This window comes from Triturus cristatus, chromosome 3_1, assembly GCF_964204655.1.
Source record: "Triturus cristatus chromosome 3_1, aTriCri1.1, whole genome shotgun sequence".
Classification (NCBI taxonomy): Eukaryota; Metazoa; Chordata; class Amphibia; order Caudata; family Salamandridae; genus Triturus; species Triturus cristatus.
In genome coordinates, this window is record NC_140583.1 from 555,543,736 (window position 1) to 555,569,946 (window position 26,211).

A 26,211-nucleotide genomic window follows, 5' to 3' on the forward strand; every position below is an offset into this window, starting at 1 on the left:
GGGATACATAAATGGCACACGTTGAAGGAAACATGTCACTAGGCCAGTAGCCCAATGACTACTGAGCACATTGTCCCCATGTGCCTCTTTCCAGGGATACATGTGGCACCACTGGCACCCTGCCCCTCAGATCATAAAGGACTGAAGATAGACTCCCCTGCTTCCCTTGAAACGTCACTAAGAGAGGATAGACTGTCAGAAGGACTTCAGCTGCTGCACTGTGGAGTAGCAAATTTTGGACTGTGCCTGTAGCTCTTGGCTCAGGAAAAGTTGATTTCTAGCCCCAACCTACAGCAGTGACTCTAAAACTCAGTTGTCTGATCCCCTGGAACCAGCTCCAGGGACTGTAGTGCTAGAAACACTCTTGTGGTCTGACACCCTGTAATGACCTTTGACTATCATTATTTTAATTGACTTTTCTGTGTTATTTTACCCTAGCCTGAATGTACGACGTCCTGCATGCCTTGCTTCTCTTAAAGGTTTATATCTTGTAATCTTGCAGTCTTTCAGTGGGAGCTGTCACGGAGTAGAACAGCCTAGCCAAGAACAGAATGTGTGGGATGTGCATTTGAAAGCATGAGAGAGAAAGAGAGGTGTGGAATGTACTTTTTGTTCTCACAGCGCAGTGTTATGAGCAGTTGTGCACAACTGTACTCAGTGTTGTACATTGAGAGATGAAGTATGTGATGCTATAAGCAGTGGTGCACAAATGTGCATTGTGTTGTACATTTATAAGTATTATGAAGTTCTTACTATTGGCTTTGACATGGCCTCATGTCATCCTGTTTTCTGACTCTGTTTGGCTCAATCTTTTTCTGCGCGTACAGCCACGCTTGCAAGTTGTTTGGGTTAAACACGTTCAAGGATTATTTTTGTGAGAGATTGTTTAATGTACCCTGGAAGGCTTTTGTGAGCTTCTACAAGATAAAGGCTGGAAGATGTGAGACTGTAGAGGGAACGTGGGAACACCTTCCTGCCGTGGAATGCTTGCTTAGAAGCTGGCCAGTCCCGGTAAGATTCCTCTGGCACGGGGGGAAGGTTTCTCGAACCTTCTAGTGTGAGTTTTGAGACTATAAAGCTGGTGTTTGTTTACAGTTGGGCTGGGTGCTCACTTACAGAGTAGACGTACTGCTGTAAGACAAACAGAAAGTGAGTCCGGGTCGAGAGCCCAAGCCAACTGTTAACGGGCCCCCCAGCGAGAACTGGCAAGGATTTCAAGTGAGCGATCGGTGAGGTGATTTGTTTCTGACTAGTGCCATTGTGATGTGTGGTTCCAGTGGTGGTGGTCATTTGAGGTGTTTGAGCTTTGATTATTGCCAATGTGATGTGTAGCCAGTGGCTTTGATCATTTGAGGTGTTTTCTTTGTGATGTGTGACTGGGTGAGGTGCACATCCAAAGTAATAATTTGATGTACCTAGTGTATATATATCTTTCTGATCTCTTGCAGGACATCCAGCATATAATATTTTCTTGAATGTTATCTCATATTATTTGCTGCTTGTTTATTCATGGTATTATGCATGCATTTAACTCTTGCATTTACCAAGTGGGTTATTATCGCATGCATATACATATATATCTTTATATAAATTTGAATTTTCTGCATTTGGCATCTGGGAAAGCCTTTCTGTTAGAGAGCATTGTGTAAAATAAAACCCCAAACCTTATTCTAAAAAAGAGAGTGTTTGCATTTTGAAATATAAAACCCTTTTCTAAAGGTGTTGCTGGGTTATGTCTCCTGCTTCGTTGGGTTTGAGCCACCGTGTGGGAGATTCTGTATTATCCGAAAAGCAAAGCAGGACAAGGGACAGAAGATCTGCAAGAGCCCAAATCGACAAGTTGGTAGCCACTGAAGAGGTTTTGCCCCTACCAGTCACTGGGTGCGCAAAAGGACAATTATGAGATAGCCAAAAATGGCCACTCTGTCTGCCGGACCCAGGAATTCTATCAAAGTCTGGGTTTGTCGAACTCATGGGACACCAGCCCCCACCTCAGGGTTTTTCCCCAACCATAGTGCAAGTAGAATAGAAATGCGGCATTGGCTGGCCTGCTTCTGCAACATAGAGGACTTCAAGGGACCCTGATATCTGTTGCCAAGGTCATCCCTCATCACCTGTGGACCGAGCAACCACCACAAAGACAAACCGTTGATCACACCACAGCGAAAGCATCCTTTGAGCATCTTTTGCCTGTATCCTCAGCATCAGGACCACTGCATTCTATGACAGTTGTTCTGTATAGTTTGGAACTTGCCGTAGGAACACTCTGGTGGCCAGGTAACTAACCAAAGTATCGTCTATGGTCCCCTTCCCTTGTTCTCCGCTGGATTTGTTCAGCCAACCTGGACGTAGTACCCACAATACCTCTTTCAAACCTTTGAAAAGTTTACAAACCTTTTGTTGACCAATGCTTGTTTGCGTTTGCAAATAAAAGTGATTATAACGCCTAACATCTGTATCTCCATAACCCTCCAATGGATTTCGATGATCAAGGTAACAATTCATACAAAATAAGCTCTATTTTTATAAATTGTTGTCTTGTCTCTTTATTGGAGTGTGACTTTCTTATTTTGTTTCTTTGCCAAGCCTTACTGCTCACAGCCACAGCTACCCAGGGCTGAGCTAAGGTTAAGTAAATAAGACTGACTGGGCTCAGGATGGTATTGGATTGTGTAGTCCACGATAAGGCCCCACAACCATTTCCTATAGTGTACCCAAATCCTCACAATACTCTTATGTGTCGCGGAAGGTAATTCCATGCTTTAAGAGTAATGTAGGTGAAGGCTCGACCACTGTATCTGGTTTCTGTATGTGTGATATGTGTGCAAGTTGGAGTCTGGATGAGCAGAGGTGTCTGCCAGATTTAATTTTTGAGGTATGCTGCCCAGTCTTATGTAGCGCCTTGAAAGTGTGGGTGAGAAGTTTGAATTGTACTTGTTTGTGTATGAGGAGCCAGTTGAGCTCCTTCAGGTGTGGTGTGGTCTGAGTGCACTGTGGGAGGTTTAGAGTGACTCTGCCAGCCACATTCTGAATGGTCTGCAGCCTTCTGCTGTGTATGTATTGATCCCCGCATAGAGAGTGTTTCTATAATTGAGGTTGCTTGTAACAAGGGTGTGCATTGGGAGATATCAGAAAATCTTCCTCCGTATCTTCAGGGTATGGAAGTATGAGGCAGTGATGGCGTTGACTTGATTGTTCATGTCAAGTTTGCTGTCAATGACAATCCCAAGGTTCCTACTGTGGTTGATGGGGGTGGGTGTTGGGATGGGTGTTGGTCAAAGGTCTGCTGGCCACCATGTGGAGGCCCACAGTGAAGTGCTCTTCTTGAAGATCATGCTTTCGATCTTGTGGGTGTTTAGCGTTAGACAGTTGGTCATCATCCAGTGAGTGATTTCAGATATGCAGGTACTGAACTTGATCCGGGAAATGGGCATCTTGTCCATGGGGGGCGGGATAAGTTTCATGTCATCTGCTTAGGAGAGCAATTGACATGAGAGCAGATGATGCTGACTAGAGGAATCATGTTTACATTGAAGAGGGTTAGGCTCAGGGATGATCCTTGCGGAACTCCACAGATGAAAATGCCAGCATCCGAGGTTGCAAGGCTGGCTGACTGCGTCTTTCCAGTCAGGAAGAAGCAGATCCCTCTATGTGTATGTCCTTTGATTCCAGTTGCATGATGCCACAGATACCTAGCTTGAGTCACTTGTTTTGTGACACTCCTCCCATATTAAAACCAGGGTTCCTATGATTGTGGGAAATTGCTAGTGAAAGGTGCATCAAAAAAGGGGGAAAGAAGGTAATGTATTGAGTGGAAAACCTCTTGTCGGTTTCAAAGAGATACATGGAACACAGGGTGGATAAGTCAATGAACAATTCCTAAGTCATTGGACTAACAACTCTGATGATGGAAAAATAACTGAAAATCATGGCTTTATTTTAGAAAGCTAGACAGATAAATGCAAGTAACAAATAGAGAGACACACCAAATCAAGTAGACTACATAGAAGAGAAGCAAGACATTTGCATTTTCATTTATTTTGGTAGAAAGCCTTGGCATTGCTAAATATAGGTATGACACTTGAGGGGGAGTGAGAAACTATGAAAGGGAAGCCTCGGCCTCCCAAATTACATCAAATCACTACAATCATGGAGGGGTAACCTTCTCTGCTGTGATCCCTCTACTTTGAAAGATTATTAGTGGGATCCTGGCATATCTTAGATTTTTTTTATAGGATCCTCACCCACAGGTACCACCTGTGGCATGCTTCCTCATTGGATCCTCACCAACTGCGCCAAGTGTGAGAGGGTGGTCTCAATGCAGTGTGTTAGCGGAGCTCTTTGCTAAGAAGGAGAGATATATGTTAAGATTAATGTTGCCTTCTGCATTCTCTCCTGATTTAACCTGAGGTCCTCGGGCAAGGTTCAAAACAAAGTGATGTATCTGGGCAAAATTGCTCGAAACATACGTGGGTCGACATGTTTCAGCCTTCTATATGCCTCTAAGGGTCAGCAGGTTTTCTTCAGGACCTGTGAATTTAATCCCTACAATCAGTAACTTGCTATTACTAAAATATCTTAGTTTAATAGATGCGTGACTTTTTCACTTATACAAGTACGAATCATGCACACTAATTTAGACCATTCAGACCTAATCCTCTATATTATATATAGTGTGGACTATAAAAGCTCCATTAGGCATCCGTGGAGGGCGATCCCAGTAGTAGCCACACATTTATCAAGGTAAATTGTTCTGCCATTTGACCTACTTGGTATCCCTATGCACCTTGTCTTGCAAGGATATGGTCCCCAATGGTCTGTATTATCGTGCACGCTTTGTGCTTGAATAGGGAAAGTTTATTATGGCAGGTCGAAATGGCAGTGTAAATTGCACACACCGGTTCTGCAATTGCAGGCCTGAGCCATAATTAGAGGGCTATGGAAGTGGGTGGCACAATAAGTGTTGCAGGTTCACTAGCATCATATTTACATGTCCTGGGCACATGTAGTGCACTTTACGAGGGACTTATAAGTAACTTAAATATGCCAATTGGGGATGAGACAATGTTAACATGTTTAGGGGAGAGAGCACAAGCACTTTAACACTGGTGGCATTAGTAAAGTGCACAGTGTCCTAAAGCCAGCAAAAACAAGTTCAGAAAAGTGGAGGAGGTAGGTAAAAAAGTTGCGGAGGGGGAGACCACCCTAAGGCTGCTCAGTCTGATACTGAGCATATGGCATATCCTGCACAAAATGGATAATTTGAATAGGAAAAAAATGCAGCATAATTCAAATTTCAAAAAAATTACAGAAAATCTTTGTTAAAGGAACGTTATGGTTGTTGACTCACAACACAAAAAAGTGTGATTTAAAACATAGTCAATCAGGGAAAAAAACTCCTTATGAATATATAGTATTTTTATTATGACTCGAAGACTAAAAACATCATGAATGTGCCACTCATGGTCAACTATGAAATCATAATCAATGTGCCACTCATGGTTAGCTATGAAATCATTGCACAGATCATGACCACACCCGCTCTTACAGATAACATCCCACACAAAAATTATAGATGTTCAAATTTTCCTAAACTAGACGTTAACTGATTAGGAGTCCGATACTAATCAAAGTTACACCTGTAAATGAGCAACGCACGTGTGACTCACAATGCCTTTGGGGGCAACTAATAAAATGTAACATTATTTAGAAATGTTCTACTGTGCAATTCAGTCTTATCACACCGACATGATTTTGAAAATGTCTTTTTAAATATTGTATGCAATATAACATCATAGTATTTGTTTGCAGCTGCGTTGTAAACCTGAAATAAAAGCTAAGTTCAGTCGTTATAGTAACACAACTGGTGAAGACAAAAAAAATGCCATAAATGTCCCAGCCACTACGCACAGAAGTTTAGCTCTGCATGATCATAAAGTGAGAACTGACCTGTGCTGTTGTGAAGAGAATTTCCATTCCCTTGGCTTGCAGGAAGGCTTCTCTGCCTACACGGATGTTGGTGATGTGCTTGAGACAACGCAGGAGAGCGCTGCGAATCGTGACGTAGCTGTTGGAAGCATCACTGCTATGCCAGTCTTCGTAGAACCGCAGTAATCCGCACACATAGCCTCTGCTAACGGCTCTCTTGCAGTTAGATTCTGGAACAACATACACAATTTAACATTTAGAAATTACTTCTAACACTATTTTTTTTTAACTTTATTTTCAAATATGGAACACATACATATGTTTTAAATGAAGCCCTTTCTCATACTTTCGTATAAATTCACTTCGCAAGTTCTACATGTCAATCTTGACAGTTCAGTAACAGTTGCAGTTGGAACAGCAGGTGTAATGTAGCCTCGTGTCAATACTTATCCTAATCAAGAAGACTTACCTCCAGCCCGCCCATATAGCGTGTCTCAGATGCACATCCCCCCGCCCCAAAATGACATTCAGCATGGATACGTATTAATACAACACTCCGAATATTAGTCTGTCAGTGCATGTGTTAAGAAGTCCGGTCCAGTCATCCCACTCCCTGAGGCAAAACACCGTTTCCTGATTGAGAGTTTGAGGCTTGCTTAGTTGCTGCTATATATGCCCAAAATGGACCCCATATATCTCTGGGGCGGGAGGTTGACGGCATGATACTGCCATAGGTCTCTGCATTAACATTGCAATAAGATAAACTGTGCGGCCAGTCCTGTACTTTGGGTGCAGTCTTCCTAGCCCAGTGTATGGCAACCTCTTACACTATTCAACAATTTACTATTTAACAATTTACTTCTAACACTAGTTAACAATGTTCACACTTGCCTGTGAATGAGCAGCAGTTTATTTTTTGTCCCACGTGGCATTTTCAACACACCATGAACATTGTTGAACCTGTAGGCGCTACTTATATCTATTCTTATCAAGACAGTGACTTAAATATATAGACTCGGAAGGAGTTATCTGATCATTTGTATCGACATAAAACGGTGAATGACCTCCTGGTGCCCAAAGGCCAAGTGGATAGAAGATGGTGAATAAGGAGATGTGTTTGCAAGTTTAATTTCATTTTAAACCCGGCCACTATCATAAATTAGATACTGATACAAAGTCAGTGTGCAGCAGGTGAATCCAGAGAAGATTGACGCTGCAAAACGAAACGGTTACTTACTGGTAGGAGTCTCTGACAAGATCAAAATAGAGCAAGGAGTTAAAAAAGGGTGCGTTGTAGCCCCAGCCCTTTTTAACTTACTAATAAGCGACTTGGACCAAGCGCTGGATGCAGTAGTAAGCAATGCACCAAAGCTAGTAAATCACCCTATCACTTCCCAGCTCTACGTCGATGATGTCATCCTCTTAGGCCAAAAAGTAAGGGGGTTACAAAAGCTGATCGATGTCTTAAACGAACATAGCACCACAAATGGCATGACATTGAACTTTGATAAGACCAACATTGTGATCTTTGGGCAGAAAAGGAACAAACTTGGAACATGGCATTTAAACTAAAAACACTCATCCAGAGCCCTCAGAAATAAGCGCCTTGTATTTTGGCTAGATGACAAGAGAGGCATCAAACTCACGAGAACTCATTGAAAACCAAGGTCGCATCACTAAAATTTGCATTCCAGACCATTTTTAAACAAACAAAGCAGCCTACCATAGAGCCCTTATTGAACATAGTAAAAACCAAACTCATCTCTACACTGGGATACAGCTCAGAAGCTTTTCCTCGGAAATTGGGCACTTTCCTAAACAAATCTCAGATTCTCGTCTTTAGAACACTGTTCCAACTTTCACAACACTCTTATGCAGCCCAGATTCGACTTGAATGCTGTGCAATCAAGTTCTGGCTCAGAAGGCCAGCACTCTTAAATATCTACATTCAACGCGTGCAGCAAAATTAGACACACTGAAAAACCTAATCTGGCTGGATGCATCCTCGATGGACAATGTGGATCCCCCTAATCCCTGGAATCTTTCCTTTTGGGAAGCACTGCAACTCAAAGCTGCCACAGCTCTATGGAATGAAAAACACTCTCATCAGAATTTCAAAATAGTGTTAAATAAAGCACTTCATAAAGAATCATTTGAACAAGATCATAGGACCCTCATGGCTAGAAAGCAGGCACACCTCATACTGAGAGGTTACAACAATAGAGCAGTGCAAAAATATCTTTTAGATACTTTCTCCATGCACTGTAAAATCAAATTTGGCCCATCAGGGTGGTAAACTTTACATCATTTGTCCTTCTTCCACCTTGGTCGACTCACCCTCCCTCCAGTGAGTGTCATCTCTGTGGTCAATTTCAGGAGTGCTTACCTCATCTTCTCTGCTCCTTCCCATCACTAACCGAAGATCGCAGAAAATGTCATCATCATTCTCTGATAAAAAAAGGGACCCAAACAATTCAGGAAGCGATTGACTTCTTTCTGAATGACTCTTACCCTCAAGCAATCTCTGGATTGGTAAAATTCTTGAACATAGCTGATAAAATGTTAAGAGCCTCAATTCCATCAATAACCGCTGCTGAGCTGTAAGTTGCTCTATACAACATTTGTTACAACACATTTTTATAAATTAGTGTGCTTGGCCTTAGTTTTGTCATCTGTATGCTGGAACCCTATATCTCTTTTCATCTACATCTTGCTCGGCTCATGTCTTTGACTTAGTTTTCACCCCAGAGAGCATCCTACTTAGGTACCAACCAAAATCTTTAAAAGTAAATTCAAATTTTAAGCAGTGTTTTTATTCTTCTGTTCCTAAACAGCACAAATTAAGTGCTGTCAAATGTAATTCTCACAATGGCAGCCCCCATGCTACCGGCCACTGCACATCCCCTTTTCACCCCCCTGCATTCTTTGCACATCTTTCATTTTCATCCCATCAGCTTAAAACCGGGCTTAGCATGCATACTGGGCTCAGATTGCACTATATGCATTTTTTTAATAACTATCCAGGGTGGCCGGGCTATCCCCCTTGCAATTTTTCCTGCGCTCTTTGCACATCTTGTCTTTCTAACCCTCCAGGTGAAACTGGGCTGAATATGTATAATGGGCTCAGAACGCACTGTACGCACTTCCATAGGCCTTTCCAGCATCTCAACCAGCGATGACCATGCTCGTCTTCTAATACACACGAATGAGCTTGCTCCCTAACCATTATCATATAAGTTAATAATGCCCAGTCAGAAACCTGACACAAATTCCAGTTGCCGAGGATCTTATAAAATGATGTGCTAGCTGCATAGTGAAAGAGCTTGGCATTGACCATAGTCGAGATGTAAATCGCCAAACTTCCCCTCGGGTGGCCAGATGAAGAAGGAATTGCGGATCTTCACTCAACATAACAGCTGGGTTGGATCCAGCAATAGTGGTGGTGGAATTCTCATGTAGTGTGTTGCCAGTGTAAAGATTTAGATTTAGTGGGTTTGGGTCTAGCAAAGAAGATGCCACATCTGTGGCTGCATGCTGATTCTCCCAAGTTGATGTTATCTTACCCAAGACAGCATCTAATTTACAATTGTTCTTTGATGCTGGATTGCAATGGAGCAATGGATATGTTTTTGCAGCCGCAGCCCGTGCAGGTAAGAACGGTGGGGCCAGGTGGGGGGGATTTCGACAGACGACAACGAGGGAAAATTAATTATTAGTTTAATCTTCCCTTGTCGTCCTCTGTCAAAATCCCCCAACCCTGCCCCACCGATCTTACCTCCTGGGGCCACGGCTATGTTTTTGTTTCACAAGATGTCTGCTTACCCACAGGCATACAGGTACAAGATTCCCTACTGGAGCCTCATTGTTAAGGGAAGCTAGCCGCACAGGGGCTGTACAAAAATGTGAGATGCAGTCTGTGCTTCGCTTGTGTCTTGCTCTCTAAAACCTTTTGCGCTCCCTTTTCATAGGTTGGTTTTGCAGCCACTCTATGCTGAGCTGCGGCCTCTGTTTCATCCGTGGTTGGGTTAATTTTAACATTAGATGGATTAGCAGTGGGTATGGCGGTGACATTCTCAGAGCTATTTACAAATGCCAGACGTCATAGGTTCTGAAGCAGTATATTGCTCAGGTGGTAGGACCAGAAATGCCTCACCAGAATCTAATCTGGTGAAGGAAGAAGATAAAACTGTGTGCAGTAAATGTTCTGGAATGCCATCGGGCAAAGCAAAGGCCTGGCTGGTTTCCAGCTCAGCCTGCTGGTTCGCAGTGAGGCGTGGACCTGCGCTGGCCCGTTTAGTGTAGCACAAAATGAGTGCCGGGAGCAACAATACCTTGTTTGCTACTTGAGGATGCGTGGCAGTCACAGCTGTAGTGCGAGAGGCATGCTCAGTGAGACTCGCGGCCTGTGACCTGAGAGTGCTTAGGGGGTATGAGCTGGAAATGGAGGCGTTGAGGGAGCAAGATGATTGTACTGGTCGTGTTGAAATCATAATGTTCCTGCCAAGTCTCTGATGGAAGCAGGCATGTCTTTATTGCCAGACTTCTTGGGTACTTTTTTCCGTCCTCTTTCTTATTACAATTTTGAAAACCCATGCCTTGAGGTCTCCTCAATGGCACCATAGTTGAACAAATAAGCAAATCCAAAGCTTGAATCTCCACGCCGTTTGGAGGCCTAATAACTGTGGGCTTAACCTTCTCAATAAGCGAGCATCAACCAGACAGCAACCATTTAAATTCTTAACTGGAGCTCTGCCGTTAGTTTGCTGTGGCCGAAAACGTGCTGTTGCGCTACTATTGTGACAGCAACTCTTTCTCAATTTCTCAGAGTCTCAGTTACTCTGTTACACTTCACTGTTTCAAATATGTTCACTTAAATTCATATCCTTCTGTTATGATCTGTAAGCTGTACTGTTTTGGAATCCTGTCTATGTCATGGAATGGAGTGATGCATCGAGTGATGGATCATCCATTCCAGGGCAAGGACGATGGCTGGTCGGTTGGTGCTGCTGTATGGATCCTGCTATGTGCCTGAATAAATCTACTCTCCTGGCTTATGAAATGGATCCCGTTCTTTATTACACTGGCGACGAGTAGACTTTACCTGATTGGGGACAGGCAACGTGGGTTAAGCACCAATTCCCCTACTTGAACTTCATCGTTCGTCTCGCTAACCCTGGACTTCTCTGATGAATTGTAGGAGAACAGACTTTCGAATGAGGCAAATGTGAGTTGTAGCGCACGTCTTTTTGGGTGTAAACAAGCCAATTTAACCAATTCAGAGTAACCCGTAATTGGGTGTGCGCGAGTCTTACCGTTTGGCCTCACGAGCTGCCTCCGCGAGCTTGATAGAATTCTTCATGCGCGTTCTCAGCCACTGGAACGCAAGTGTTGAAACGCACGTCTTTGCATGGCTCGTCACTCTGGCGGCCATTTTGTGGTCGGTTACCCTGACAACGCAGAAGTAACGAAGCATTTTTTTTTATGGGATAAAACTTTATTGTGAACACTACTACATTGCTAACGCGCACTACAGATTGCATGAACTTCATAGGAAAAAGAAAGTAGACGATTATCCACGATGTGCATGAATCGTTGGGACAACAATTTATGCACATGTTCAACAGTGATTTATGCCCCAAGATATGGTCCTTACTGTAAATCTTTAGTTTGACTTTTTGTTGTTATTCATTATACCATCATTTTAACTATATATATATACAAAGCAAAATACTTGTATCACCATAGCTTCATCCACTAGCATGTCACAACCACCTGCCTTTTTATCAGAGAAAGGTGATCCAATTCTTCCTTGGAAATGATGGAAAAATCTTTTTGATTCATATATTGTTGCCATTGGTGGGGAGAAGCTTAATTTGGGTGTGGAAGGAAGGAATATTTATGATAGAATGGACCCGATCCCAATTGGGAATGGTGATGGCTCCCCAACTGATGTTTACGAGATGTCTTTGACCATGCTGGAAAGGTATTTTAGTCCCCGCATCAACGTGGTCCTGGAAAGACAAGTTTTTCACCAGAATCCAAGATCCCTTGGAACGTGTAGGCAATTACGTTGCATCTGTGAAGACTCTTACACGCACGTGCAAGTTTGGTGATCTTTCGGATTCGTTGGTGAGAGATCAATTAGTGAGGTGCACTAACAGTGTTTGTGTTCAAGAAAAACTATTGTCGAAAAACCCTTCTTTGGTAGAGGCAGTAGCCATCGTTGAGGGTATGGAGAACACTTCCACATGGGTGAAGGAAATTAGGAAGAATAGAGAAGACAAGAGTCAGAAGCTCAGTGAGGTGCATGTCATTGAAGAGGGCGACAATCCTGAGACTTGCAATAGTCTAGCTAAAATCTCCACCTCTGACAATACCAAGACTATTGAGAAGGACGCACGCATGCGTGTTCCTTCTAAAGGTGTTCAAGACAAAGCGGAGCGTGACAATCGTTCCACTGGTATGGGTAGTAGTTCTGCTGACAAAGCTACAACGACAAGTCCTAAACCTAAATGTATGAGGTGTGGAAGTTTCTCGCATTTCTCTAATTACCTGCACTGTTTTGCTAGGGAAGCAGTGTGTAACAAGTGTGGTATCAAAGGGCATTATGCTCGAGTTTGCAAAGCCTCTGACAAAGCCCGTAACCCACAGAAAAATATTGAGGTAGTGCGCACTAGCCTTTTGAATGTTAGGGCTGGTTATGGTGAGGTAGATGCAGGCAAAATAACAATGCCAGAATGTGAAATTACGGTTGATGGTCATAATTTTACAGTCCTAGCTGACTCAGGGTTGCCTTTTACTATGATTGGTAATAGACAGTGGGATGAGTGTGTGGGTCTCGACAACATGACTCTATCACCACCTGATATCAATCCTGTTAGCTATGGTGGTTCTAAGATAAATTTCCTTGGTTATGTTCAAGCAAGTATCAAATTCAAGGACAGACATACTGTAGGCAAAGTTTATGTGGCTGAAAGAGGATACAATTTACTTGGGTGGAGGCATCAGCGTGACTTGGGTATCATGCTTAACCCCTGTGCTAAGGATCCCAAGGTTCAAGTTATGTTAGTAGACCCCATTGATCCGAGTTGTGAGTATTTTGACAAATTTCCCGAGGTCTTTTCGGATACATTAGGGTGCCTCAAGGGATTTGAACACCGCATTATCCTCAAGGAAAGGGCTATTCCGTGTGTACACAAGGTAAGGAGGGTACCCAATATGATGGTTGAGCCCCTCAAAGCTGAACTGCATAGACTGCTTGACTTAGGAATTATTGAGGAGATTGAAGCTTCCGAGTGGCTTGCCCCCATTGTTCTTGCCCCTAAGGATGGGGGGGCAAGCGTCAGGATGTGTGTGGACTTGAGGGGGTTGAATGAGTGGATTTGGGTGGATCATCAACCTCTACCCAATATTTCTGAGTCTCTCAGCATTCTCAAGGGAGCTCAAATCTACAGTGTGTTAGATTTATCTTCGGCCTACCACCAGGTTGTGTTGCACAAGGATTCCAGGCACCTCACATCTTTTGTGACACCTCTGGGGGCTTATCCCTTTTTGCGGATGCCCTTTGGATTGGCGTCTGCGGCGGCATGCTTCCAGAGGGTCATGAAGATGGTGCTTGGGAAAATACCCAATGTCATGTTTTTTCAGGACGATATCCTGATATATGGGAAAGATGAGAGAGAACATGGTGCCACCCTCTGTAGTGTGTTGGAGAAGTTGAGGGACGCAGGGCTCACAGTGAAAAGACAAAAATGCCGGGTTGGGCTGAGCTCTGTAACGTATTTAGGTCACGTGATTTCTGGAGAGGGCATTCAACCCAAGTTAGAACTTGCGGATAGTGTTGTGAAAGCTCCCACTCCTCAAGATAAGGATCAAGTGAGGTCGTTTTTGGGACTCACTGAGTTCTATTCTAAATTTGTACAAGGATTTGCAAGTGTAGCTGAACCTATTAGGAATCTGCTCAAGAAGGGGACACAGTTTGTTTGGTCTGATGAATGTCAGAAAGCATTTGATTGCATTAAGTGTGAAATTGGTAAAATGCCCACTTTGGGAGATTTTGATGTTAATCGCAAAACCATTCTTACAACAGATGCTAGTCTTAAAGGCTTAGGGGCGGTGCTTTCTCAAGTTGTGGATGCCTCCAGAGCTCTTAAGGATGTGGAAGTCAATTACTCGTGTATTGAGAGAGAGGCCTTGAGTGTGTTCTGGGCGGTGCAACATTTTAAATTTTATCTTTGGGGGATTCTATTTTTGGTTCGTACGGATCATCGTCCCTTAATGCAGGTTTTCTCGTGCCACCATAATGAGCACACCACACCCAGGCTCAAGCGTTGGAGTGAGGGGCTCCAAAAGTTTAATTTTATTGTTCAGTATATACCCGGTCTGAGCAATAAATCCGCTGATTGTCTTTCTCGCTTGCCTGTTGGCCAGATCTCAGAGCGTGAGGAAGTTGAGTGTGTTCTTTGGGTTGCTGAGTCTGCTTTTTCGTCTGAAGAGTGGTTGGAGGGTGTAGGTAATGAAAAGGATTTTTCTCTTCTCAGGGGGTGGGTAAGTCATGGCTGGCCTGATTATAAGATCTTGGATCAAGAGATGAGACCTTATTGGGCTGTGAGAGAGGAGTTATCATTCTACTGCAATAATCTCATGAGAGGTGACAGAGTAATTCCTCCCAATGTTTTTAGAGACAGAATAGTCAACCTTGCTCATGAGGGCCATTTGGGCAGGAGTCTGACGAAAGCCAGAGTGAGGGAAAGGTACTGGGGGCCTGGTATGGATCATATGATTGAGTGTGTTGTTAAAGACTGTTTGTCTTGTGCCTCCAATGACAAATCTCACACTCCCAATAATGCTCCCCTGTCTCCTGTTGAAGTTCTAGATAGAGTGTGGTCAAAGTTAGGTTTGGACATAGTTGGTCCATTTGAACTTTTGCCTTCTTTTGAGAGGTTTGTTCTTTTACTAGTGGACTATACCTCTAAGTGGGTGATCACTAAGTGCGTGTCAGTGGCTAACACAAAAACGGTGATAGATTTCCTTAAGGATGTTTTTGTTTCTGAAGGGGTTCCAATATTCTTGGTCCCTGATAATGGGGTCCAGTTTGTCTCTCGTGAGATGTGCAGTTTTCTTAAAGATCTTAATATTATTCATCAAAAGACAGCCTTATATTAACCTCACGCCAATGGTCTAGCCGAAAGCAGTTGTTAAAGGTTGTGCTCAACGAGCCCTTGAATCGAAATTATCTTTCAGCACTGTTTTGAGAGATACCTGGTGGGCTCATCGGATTACACCCAATGCTGTTACTCTAAGGTCTTCTTTTGAAGTTTTGAGAGGGAGAAAAGCCTCTTCGAAGTTGAATCCTAGTTGGCTGCCTCCATGCAGTGGAAGTGGTATGTCTGCAGCCACAAGACGTTCCAGAATTTCCAATTATTAGGATAAATATAAGTCAAGTTATGACTCCAGGATGGGTGTGAGGTACAAAAAGTGGTGTGTTGGTGACCAGGTGTTAGTGAAAAATCCTAGACATACTTATAAAGGCAGATCTGAGTTTTTGGGTCCTTTTACCATTGTTTTTTTTTTTTTTTTTTTTTTGAAACCGTTTATTGCAATCTCAAATAGTTACAGGTATGGGCCTACAACCGTCTGGCCGGCCGCTAGAGTGGCAGAAGCATATGACGTATATACAGAAAAATCTCTTGGCGGTGCAAAAAGGTAAATCAGGAGATATCAGTAGTGCAGGCCACATAACTCCAAACCCACAATACGGTTTCCTTTTGTCGAAACACAACAACACAAAAAAACCACACCCGCAAGGCAACCCGCAATCCCAAGTGACAGCACGCGCTCCTTAAGTGGGGGACCCCAACCAATCGCCAAACTCTGAAGAGGGGAATGAGAACAGATCAGGGACTGGGGAACCACGTGCCCGTGGCTGGGGGAGGGGGTCGGCTAGGGGGACGGAGCTGGTGAGGCAGCCGGCAGCAGTGGCGGCTCGCAAATACCCCCGCGATAGGCGTTCCAGGGGCCCCAGATTTTCACCCACGCCCCAGGCTTACCCTCGCAACATACACCACCTTTTCACGAAACATACACCAATCCATGTGTTCTTTCCAGGCCGACACCGCCGGGGGCCTCTGGGATCCCCACAATTGAGCAATGTCACGCTTGGCTATCATGTATCCCAGAGTCACCCACCGCGTCTGCGGAACCGAGTAGTCAGTTGGCTCCCACACATTCAGCAAGCATCTCCTCGCTTCAGGCAACAGCGCGACACGCGTAACCACTCGCAGGACCTCGTGCACACCACGCCAGAATCGCTCCACCTTTGGGCATTCCCACAGAATATGCAAGAAAGTTGCCAAAGCACCACAGCCACGCTTACACAGTCCATCCTCAGCAAAGCCCATACGTAGAAGCCTTGGCCCCGTCACGTAAACCCGGTGGAGGATCTTAAGCTGGACGAAGCGAAGGCGAGCCGGGATGGCCACCTCCTTCGGAGAGGCCACCGCGGAAGTCCAGTCCTCGTCGTCCAATTCCAGCCCATCGGCAACCCAGGCCTCGCGGAGGCCAGTCAGCAGGCCCGATCGGTCGTTGATCAGTTTTTTATATATAAGGGAGATCGTGCTGTCTGGGACATGGCCATCCAGCACTCTGTCCTCCAGGGGGGAAGACTCCGGAATGGACGCGACATCCGGGAAGACGGAGCCCAGCGCGTGGCGGACTTGTAAGTACCGAAAGTACTCACTGCCTTGCAACTGAAACTCCGTCTGCAGCGTCTCGAAAGTTTTGAATCCCCCCCTCGTCCAGAGATCTCCCACTGTGCTGATGCCGATCGTGTCCCACTTCTCGAAGCCCTTCGAGGTCCACAGGGAGCCCAACCTCGCAGACGCATATAGCGGTGACGCCCGGGTCAAACGGTCCTTCCACCCCATAGCTGCGTTAGCCGCGTGCCATACACGCACCATGACACGCGTCGGTCCCGTCAGGCGAGGGTCCGGCGCGCCAGAGTAGAGCGCTCGATTGTAGTCGCCACCGGGCAGGAGCATCTTGTCCATTTCAAATGCCGGGTTCAGGGCGGGCCCGTAAAGGCCATGATTAATCGCAGCTAGCTGGGAGGCCCAGTAATACCGTTTAATATCCGGGAGGGCAACCCCCCCGTCGTACCACGGGAGCGTCAATTTAGCCAAGGCAATACGTGGCCTCCCGTCCCAGAACAGGCGACGCTGCAAACTCTCCACCTCACGGAAGTAGCGCGCCGGGACCAAGTCCATAGTGTTCTGGAGAGCGTACAGAAAGCGCGGCAACGACATCATCTTAAACAAGGCCGCTAGGCCGAGCGGCGAAAGCGGCAGACGCCGCCAACGCACCACGTCCTCCTTCAAGCGCTGGAGGGGGGGCAGAAAATTCCGCTCGTAGCGGGCCTCCGGGTCCAGAGTAATATATATACCCAGGTACCGAAACCCCTGGGAGGCAATCTGGATCGGACAGTCCCGTGGTAGGACCGGAGCCTCCCCGGCAAGCACATATACACAGGATTTCACCCAGTTGATGACGAGGCCTGAGTTGCGACCGAATGAGCGCAAAACATCAACTAGGACGATCAGTGATTTACGCGGGGAGGCAAGATATAGAAGGATATCATCAGCGTAGAGGGACACACGGTCCTCATGCTCGGGGGTCCAGCGGAGACCACGGATGGAAGGGTGCCACCGCAGCCACTCCGCCAGGGGCTCCAGGGCCAATGCAAACAGGAGAGGCGACAGGGGGCAACCCTGTCGCGTGCCCCGTCCCAGTGCGAATGGGGCCGAGACTCGTCCATTCACCACCACCTGCGCCAATGGGCCGGAATACAACAACTTGACCCAGCTGATGAAGCCCGGTCCGAAGCCAAACTTCGCCAGCATCGCCCAAATGTATGGCCACTCGAGCGTATCAAACGCCATGGTGGCGTCCAAGGACGCCAAGATGGCCGGTTCCCGCACGAACGGGACACGCGCGAGCACCCCGTGCAAGCGTCGCAGATTAAGGGCCGTGTTGCGATGGGGTATGAAGCCGGACTGGTCTTGGTGGACCAAATCGCCCACCACGCCGACCAGCCGGTTGGCCAGCACCTTGGCGAGGATTTTGGGCTCCGCGTTCAAGAGCGAGATAGGCCTATAGGATGTGACCCGCTCACGGGGTCTCCCCTCCTTGTGGATCACCACGATCGTGGCCAGACGCTGGTCCGGCGGAAGGGAACCCCGCGAGCGGGCCGCCAGGAACATCGCGCGCAGGTGGGGCGCCAGTACATCCGGTCGCAGCTTATACAGCTCGATAGGGATGCCATTGGGGCCCATGGCCTTGCCAGATGCGACCGAGCGGATAGCAAGGGCAATTTCGTCCGAGGTGGGAGGAGCGTCCAGCGAATCCCTGTCCTCTACCGAAAGGGAGGGCAGCGCGATGTCCCGAAGCAGGGCATGGGAATCCTCCTCCGAGCAGGGAGAAACCGGGGAATACACCTCGCGGAAATAATCCGCGAAGCAGGAGACAATGGCGTCCGGCTCGGTGACACACACACCATCCATCCTCTCGATCAACGGAACCACACGACTCGCTCTCTCCTTTTTGTCCAACCACGCAATCAATTTACCAGCCTTATCACCCACATCATACAGTCGCCCCTGTTGCTCTCTACTGAGGCCCCTGGCCGCCTCCGTGACGAGGGCCCTATAGGCCGCCTGCTTGAGTTGTAGAACATGCAATGTGGCATCCGTCACCCCGCTCCCCAGGTCACCCTCAGTAATTTCGGCCTCCACCCGGGTTACCTCCTCCCGCTCGCGCCTCCGGGCATGGGAGATAAAGGAGAGGGCCTCCCCTCTGAAAACTACCTTAAAAGCCTCCCACAGGGAGATAGCCGAAGGGACAGACCCCACATTCTCCTCAAAGTACCGCTGCAAGGATTTGATCAATTCGGCTCGAATAGTGGGGTCGCGCAGGTACCAGGCATTGATTGGGGCTACCCTGCCCTCCCCCCTCGGGAAGACATCAAAGTGCAACAGTAGTGGGGAGTGATCTGAAATAACCCGCGCCAAATGGCGCACCTCTCCCACTCTCCCAGCATAGGCCGCAGGGACAAGGACATAATCAAGCCGCGAGAGGCTACCATGGGCACCCGAGTGGAAGGTGTATTGCAGCTGCGCGGGATGCTTTAGTCGCCAGCAATCCACCAATCCTAGTGTATCTAAAAGGCCGGACAGCCACGCCTGTGCCCGGGGGAGGTCCCTGGGGGGATGACGATCCATAGACCCAGAAGCCACCGCATTGAAGTCCCCCCCAACTACCAGAAGCCCACCCGGGAGGTCAAGGAGGAGGCGCCCCAGGTCCGCAAACGTGGTAGATTGCAACCCCGGCGGAACGTACACTGATACAAAAACGACCACTCTGCCCTCCATTCTACCCACCAAGACAGTGTAACGTCCCCTCTCATCATGGCGCACCTCATCAATCTCCAATGGGAGCGAGTTCTTAATCATGATGCCCACCCCCCGCGAGCCCGAAGTGAAGCCCGAATGGGCCACCAAGCGATAGCCTCGCCGATTCATGGCATGAAAGGAATTGCCTATAAGGTGTTTCTCCTGCAGGAAGACCACATCTGGTGAAATTTGTTTCAGATACTGCAGGACCACACCACGCTTGATCCTATCCCCCAGTCCGTTAACGTTCCATGATAACACAGTCAAATCCCTACCCCCATCATACATGGAAGCCATCAGTCGTCCCCCAAAGAGCATCTCGAAAACAACAATACAGTAAAGGGTTCGCCTTGCGGTGCAAACAAACAACACTCCACCCCCGCCCACCCATCCCAACAGAACTCCCCCCTCCCTGCACCCCTGCATGAGCCCAGACAGCCCCCCCAAAGTGCAGTGTGCCTGTCGCCCCATAGACGAAAAACTAACTAGTCCCCCAGAGGAGGAGGGAAAGCCCCCAATGGACCCCGTACGACCTCCATAGGAGGGGAACATACACGATCAGTGAATGGTAACCGGAATGTTGTCCAGAGCAAGGCCTACTATTCACCCCTCAGTTCTGATCCGGCGAGCCCTCCCCGCCAACCGCACCCCCCCCACCCCCCCGGCCCCGATCCCCAGGCAGAGTATCCAACCAGTCCCCAGCCGCCTCGGGACGGTCAAAAAAGTGCGTGCGACCATCCACCTCCACCCTCAGCTTAGCTGGAAAAAGCATTGAGTACTTAAGGTTCAGGTCCCGTAGGCGACGTTTAACTCCGAGAAAACTCAGTCTCTGCTTTTGGACCGTCGGAGTAAAGTCAGGGTAGAAATTCACGTCCATATTATCGAGCTTGACCGGTCCCTGTAGCCTGGAAGTCTGCAGGATAGCGTCTCTGTCCCGAAAGTTAAAAATCCGGGCAATGAGAGGCCGCGGCGGGGCTCCGGCCTTAGGTCTTCCGCCGGGGACCCTGTGAGCACGTTCCACCGCAAAAAGCTTACTCAGCCCCCGGGGCTGGAGACGGGTGAGGATCAGGTCTTCCACAAACAAATCTGCCGCCTCCTCCTCCCGTCCCTCCGGCACCCCGACAATGCGAACGTTGTTCCTCCGGGCCCGACCCTCGGAGTCCTCCAATCGACGGTCCATCAGGGCGCTCGCCTGGCCAAGCCGGTGCACCTCCTTTTGAAGAGCCGCCACGTCTGTAGTGAGACTCGAGGTAGTGTGGGCCAGGGAATCGACCCGGTCATTTGTTTTAGACAAGTCGGCTCTCACCAGGCCCACATCCACCAGGGCCGAGTCTATCTTCTGCGCCAGAGTATCAAAGCGCTGGTCCACCGAGGCCTTCATCTCGGCAATGGCGCCCATGACGTCCCGGAGGGTCAGATCCGCGGGCTGAGCAGACGCCTCAGTCGGGCCCGCGGGGGATGTACGCGGTGCCTCTGGAGATCCCTTCTGGAGGGTGTAGCGGTCCATGCTGTTAGACTGATGTGCCGGGCCACGGCGGGTCGATTTCACCTTTGCCCGGTCGCCATCTTGCTTTGTGGACATGTCGCACTCCCAAAGTCGTGCCAATCTCCTCGAAAGGGCCGATAAACCAGTTCACGGGTTCCGGGGGGGGGTGACCACTGGACCGCAGGACAACTCACAGCCAGCGGGTCAGCCGGGCACCGGGACAAGGCCACACCACCGCACCCGGCTCCGCAACCCTACCTCGCTTGAGGGCAAGGAGGGCGCAAAAGCGAAAGTGAAAGCGCGGGGTACGCGAGTCGCCCAGCCCTGCCCGCCGCTGTTGTTCGCTTTGTCCCCGGATCGCCCCACAACTCCAATCCGGGGGGCCGGCGCGGAGAAGGCCGCAATCTTCGATCGGTGCTCCCACCGGTGTCCGGGGTCCGATTCGAAAACGGAAAACGGGTGCCGCCTCAGCTCGGGTACACAGACACAGTCCCCTCATCAAAGACAGGATATAATCAGGATTAATTCAGGAGGTCGCGGAGGTCCTCGGGAGCTTCGCACCTACGCGGCCATCTTGGTTGCGCGCTAGGCTCCTCCTCCCCTTTTACCATTGTTGCCATCAGGAAGAACGTGGTGAAGGTTAACACGGACTGCTGGTGGAGTATGTCTAGACTGGTCAGATACACTGGTGGATTCCAGGATTCTGGGGTTCTGGGTTCTTCTTTACCTGATGGGAGTTGCCCTGGTGGAGGGGATACTCGTGACGGAGAGATTTCCAACTATTCTCCAAGATGTAGGAGTGTACCCGTGAGATTGAAGGACTATGTATTGTACTAATGCCTTGTTCTTCTTACTTTGTTTTGCTATGATAATCAATGCTGTGTTTCCATTTCACATTTTGTTTTTTTTGTATGGTTATTCTTCTATTTATTCTCTTGAGTGTTAGCACTTATTGTCAACATGTTTTATTCTGTCTTTATTTATTGGGAGGGGGATGTGTTATAACTTATGATCTGTAAGCTGTACTGTTTTGGAATCCTGTCTATGTCATGGAATGGAGTGATGCATCGAGTGATGGATCATCCATTCCAGGGCAAGGACGATGGCTGGTCGGTTGGTGCTGCTGTATGGATCCTGCTATGTGCCGGAATAAATCTACTCTCCTGGCTTATGAAATGGATCCCGTTCTTTATTACACCTTCCTCCAGAGCCGCCACTTCCCCCAAATGATTTAACCTCCAATACTTTGCTGGAAGGTGGTGGGGAGTGCGCGAGCATACCGCAGAATTATTGCACCAGGATTGTAGTAGTAGAAACGATTCTGTCTTGATATTTTACTAATGTGACTCGTTAGTTCATTAACTTCTAAAGTTTAATAGCTGTTTAGTCTCAAACCCGCTGTTCCGAGATCCATAATGCACAACAAAGTGCAGTACTATAGGAATTATATATGCTAGTGATTGTACTTGGTTCTTAATATCCTCAATGTCCTTTATTCGACTGTCCGCCTCTCGCTTCTGATCTTCAGCAGGTGATATAGACAGGCAATATTGGTAGGTACACCCGTAATGTGGAGGGTGGCAAATGATGGGCAGGGGAGCTAGTTGCACCCATTTAAAAAGACGTAGGATGGCAGTGTGTGGCAGAAAGGGCAGGAGGACAAGTATGGGCGCGCGGGCAGGCACAGTGCGGGGAGAGCGCACCCTGGTGGCAAACCACCCCTGAATCTGGTCGGGCAGCATCTGCAACCAGGGACTCTCTCAAATGCAGTGGGATCTAAGTCCACTGCTTCCACAGCTGAAGCCGTGGCAAGTGCAACCCGCCGCCGGACACCCAGCCTTGCTGGAACTACTCTCCGTAGGTGTGAGGGCGATGGCAGAATATGCCTGGATATGGCGGGCTCCATTGTGGTCTAGACGCCTGCTGCCTGTCGTCTCACGACTCGATGGAGCCTGGGGGAGGTGAGCGGTGAACGGCGATGGATGGGCAGCAAGGTACGGGGGCAGGTCGGCGTGAGGCTGGCGTTCTCAGCAGCTTTTGCAGCTCCTGCAGCTCGCGTGCATGTAGCTGCTTCTCCTGTGCCGTGCGTCATTTCCAGCCAGCTGTGAAGGCTTCGTTTTGCAAATCTCATAAATTACCCATTCCATTCCAATTACAGTCAACAGGAGTGTGTTCCTCCTTCTGCATTTAGCATGTGCACAATTTAATAAAGCATATATTTTTGCCTATAGAGGGAAAGTCTATTAAACATGAATATGAACTGGTTCAATAGAGCAGTGAGAGGGAGGCTTAATAACAAGAGCATTTACAAAGGGTCTGACTTCTTTACCACAAACATTTAACATAGACTAAAGGTTCTCTATTTTTTGATTTTTATTAAAAAAATCACATTGCTGCCCTGTACATTTCAAGAAGGCATGTTTCAGTGTACAAAAACCTGCAAGTGTGGAAATAGCATTGCTATTTTATGGCCATATCAGCCTCCAATGGCAGAGCTTTCCAAGCACTGTGTATTAAAAAACGCTCTGCCCGTGCTCTTTACTTCAGCCTTCCTGTCATCTTTCTCATCTTTGCTAAGAGTACACCATGTCCTTATGGTATGAGCCATCTTGCTGTAATGTAATTTTAGCTCTCTTAAACATTGAGTTTTATAGCGAACGATCTATTGTCGAAGGTTCATAGAGGGCTCCCATCAGCCCGAGATCCAGCAGACAGCTTGTACCTGCCTAACATGTCCTATCTGTGATGGCTGATACATTATAATGAAGAAGAGCAAGGCAGTGTTTTCAATATACCCACCAGCATGGGCTAAGGTCCCATTTTACGCATTATTATCGCCATTGCTAAAAATGAGGACAGTAACTCCAAGCTGGATGCTTAGATTTCACACATTTCATCGCTTAAGTGTACACCACTTTCTGCTTTACCTATTTACCTAATGTAAACATATAGTTCTGTACAAGGTCACACTGATAGAAAGGGTAAAACAGCAAACACAGCAGCAGACATTTCATATAAATGTATATTTTCTACCTACAACAAGCAATTATGTATTTGCCAAATGTCTCCGTATTTTTGTGTGCATGATTTAATTCACTGTGTGGATTGGTGCAGGCCTTCAAAACTCATAAAAAGATTACTAGACCTGCAGGCCTAGTGACATACAATAATCCACTCAACCTATTTGTAATGCTCTTGACCCCATATTCTGGTTTCAAATGATGTGATCGTTTAATTTATTGAGCTGTCATTTCCTTCATTATCACATATGAGAGCACCTCCAAATGTGTGAGTTCAGCATGTCTACTGTACAAAAAGCTTTTGTTTGATTTAATAGACTATAAACTTATTTTCCATTTATAAAGTAATACAAATCTAGCCACATATAGCATACACATGACCCCTGACTTGCCTCTTAGTTAATTAACAGCATTGTAATCAGGGCTGAGGCAGGAAGGTTTCTCCAATCATGTTTAAAAACTATCACTTTTAATAAATACATAACTGAAGCATGAAGTGCTAGCACACTGTTATTTGTAATCAGCAGATTTTACATTGAAATGGCCACACGCTTTCCCATTGACATGCAGCTTTACTGAAAAAACTATATAGTGTACAAAAAAGAATGTGTAGAAATAGAGTTTTTGCAAATATTTGTCATTTGCACCTCACCAAGTAAAGTGTTCTGGTTTGTTTTGCTCCTATTTAACTCTTTGTTTGCATCACACTTCATCATTACATGTGTAGAAATAGAGTTTTTGCAAATATTTGTCATTTGCACCTCACCAAGTAAAGTGTTCTGGTTTGTTTTGCTCCTATTTAACTCTTTGTTTGCATCACACTTCATCAATTACAAAAAATTGCTTTCATAATTCCTGATCTATTTTGAAATGTTTGAAATATTAATCTAAAGGCTTTTTATTTAAATGTTATTTGTTATAGAAAAATAACTGACATCTTGAAACAATGTAATAGACAAAACACTTTAACTCTAGTAAGAGAGAGACAGCTACACCTCATTTTCCAAGCATCAATTAGTTAAAAGAAAAACTGACATTTGACCTCTTTCCTTGAACAGACAGCAAATGTGTCAAGTTAAAAACAAGACTTAATAGCATCTTAATTGCTCATTCACTTTCTGAATGAGTTTCTTTCCAGTCTTAGATTTACTCACCAGATGGGACTAGTGGGTGCTAAAAATAGGTGTACCTAATAACATTTTACTTGCAATCTGGACAAGCAGATTTTTCCAGGCCTGTGGTGGCATGCTTCATGGCACATGGTTCTCTAACCTTTAAAGTGGTGCCATGCTAGGGCTCATGTGACCCCAACTGATATTTAAAGGAATGCAATTTGGATGTTTACAATTAGATTCAGGGGCCAGACAGTCCCTTAGCTCCCATTAAGTAAGTATCTCCATGCAACCATACCATCACCAGGTGCACCTCCTTTAAGAAACAGCTGATGTCCTTCCAGTCTGTACTTTCTAGGCTGTCAACGAACATATAGCTCCACCCAGGCGTTAGCAGAGATCCAGAATCAGGTATGAAAGCCCACTGCAGCACCATCATCTGAATGTCTCTAGAGGCACAGCACACAACCTGTCACCCACATACTCTACTTAAAGAGGCAAGCCTCTTTCCCATCCCTTTGTGTTCACCCAATTAGCCCTTAAAACCTTTGCTGGCCAGAAATGTGCATATCGATGAAGTCCACAGTCTAGCTCCAAAATATAAAATGTCATCATGGACATGAAAAATGCATATATTCCATTCTATTGTTAGCTGAATTAAGGTGCATGTTAAAACCAGGCACAGTTCGAATTTTGCACACAACTTCGAGCCCAAACCCAGCTGTTGGAATCACTTTAATCCCATTACTTACTTAATCTGACTGATCTGCCAAGGAACAAGAATTGTTGAACCATTGCAGTTGCTAATACTCATGAGCTGTAAATCCTGCTCACCCCACTTCCTCCAATATAGTCTGCCCCTGTGTCATCCTTACTGCTCTAGATTGCACAACTCTTTGAGAAGTATTTTTGGGCCCAGACAATTGCATTCGCTGTTCTGCCATTGTTCTTCTACCCTGAAATCCAACCTAAGCAATCACGACTGCACCCTTTAAGACCTTAATGGGATTCTCAAAAAACGAATGTGTATGGAATGCCTGCAATGAAGAAGAATGTATGGCAGGATATGAGCTGTAATCTTGTAACAGTCAATGAAAAAGATCTAGTCCAATAAGAGCAAGCACATATTTAACATTTGACGAGAGCAGGCACTGCTGTATTAGAAACCTTCATAGTCAATCTAGTAGGAGTTTAATGCTTTGAGGTTGTAGGGTTTTAGC

At 46.5% G+C, this 26,211-nt stretch overlaps 1 protein-coding gene across 1 annotated transcript in view; it reads right to left on the minus strand.

Moving 5' to 3' along the window:
* The window catches only part of AGBL1 (AGBL carboxypeptidase 1), a 3,971,795-nt gene that overhangs the window by 3,033,152 nt on the left and 912,432 nt on the right, over positions 1 to 26,211 (minus strand). Inside the window, exon 7 of the mRNA XM_085644473.1 lies at positions 5,950 to 6,158. Within this exon, the coding sequence (XP_085500599.1) occupies positions 5,950 to 6,158 (209 nt within the window). The remainder of the gene's footprint in view (positions 1 to 5,949; positions 6,159 to 26,211) is intronic.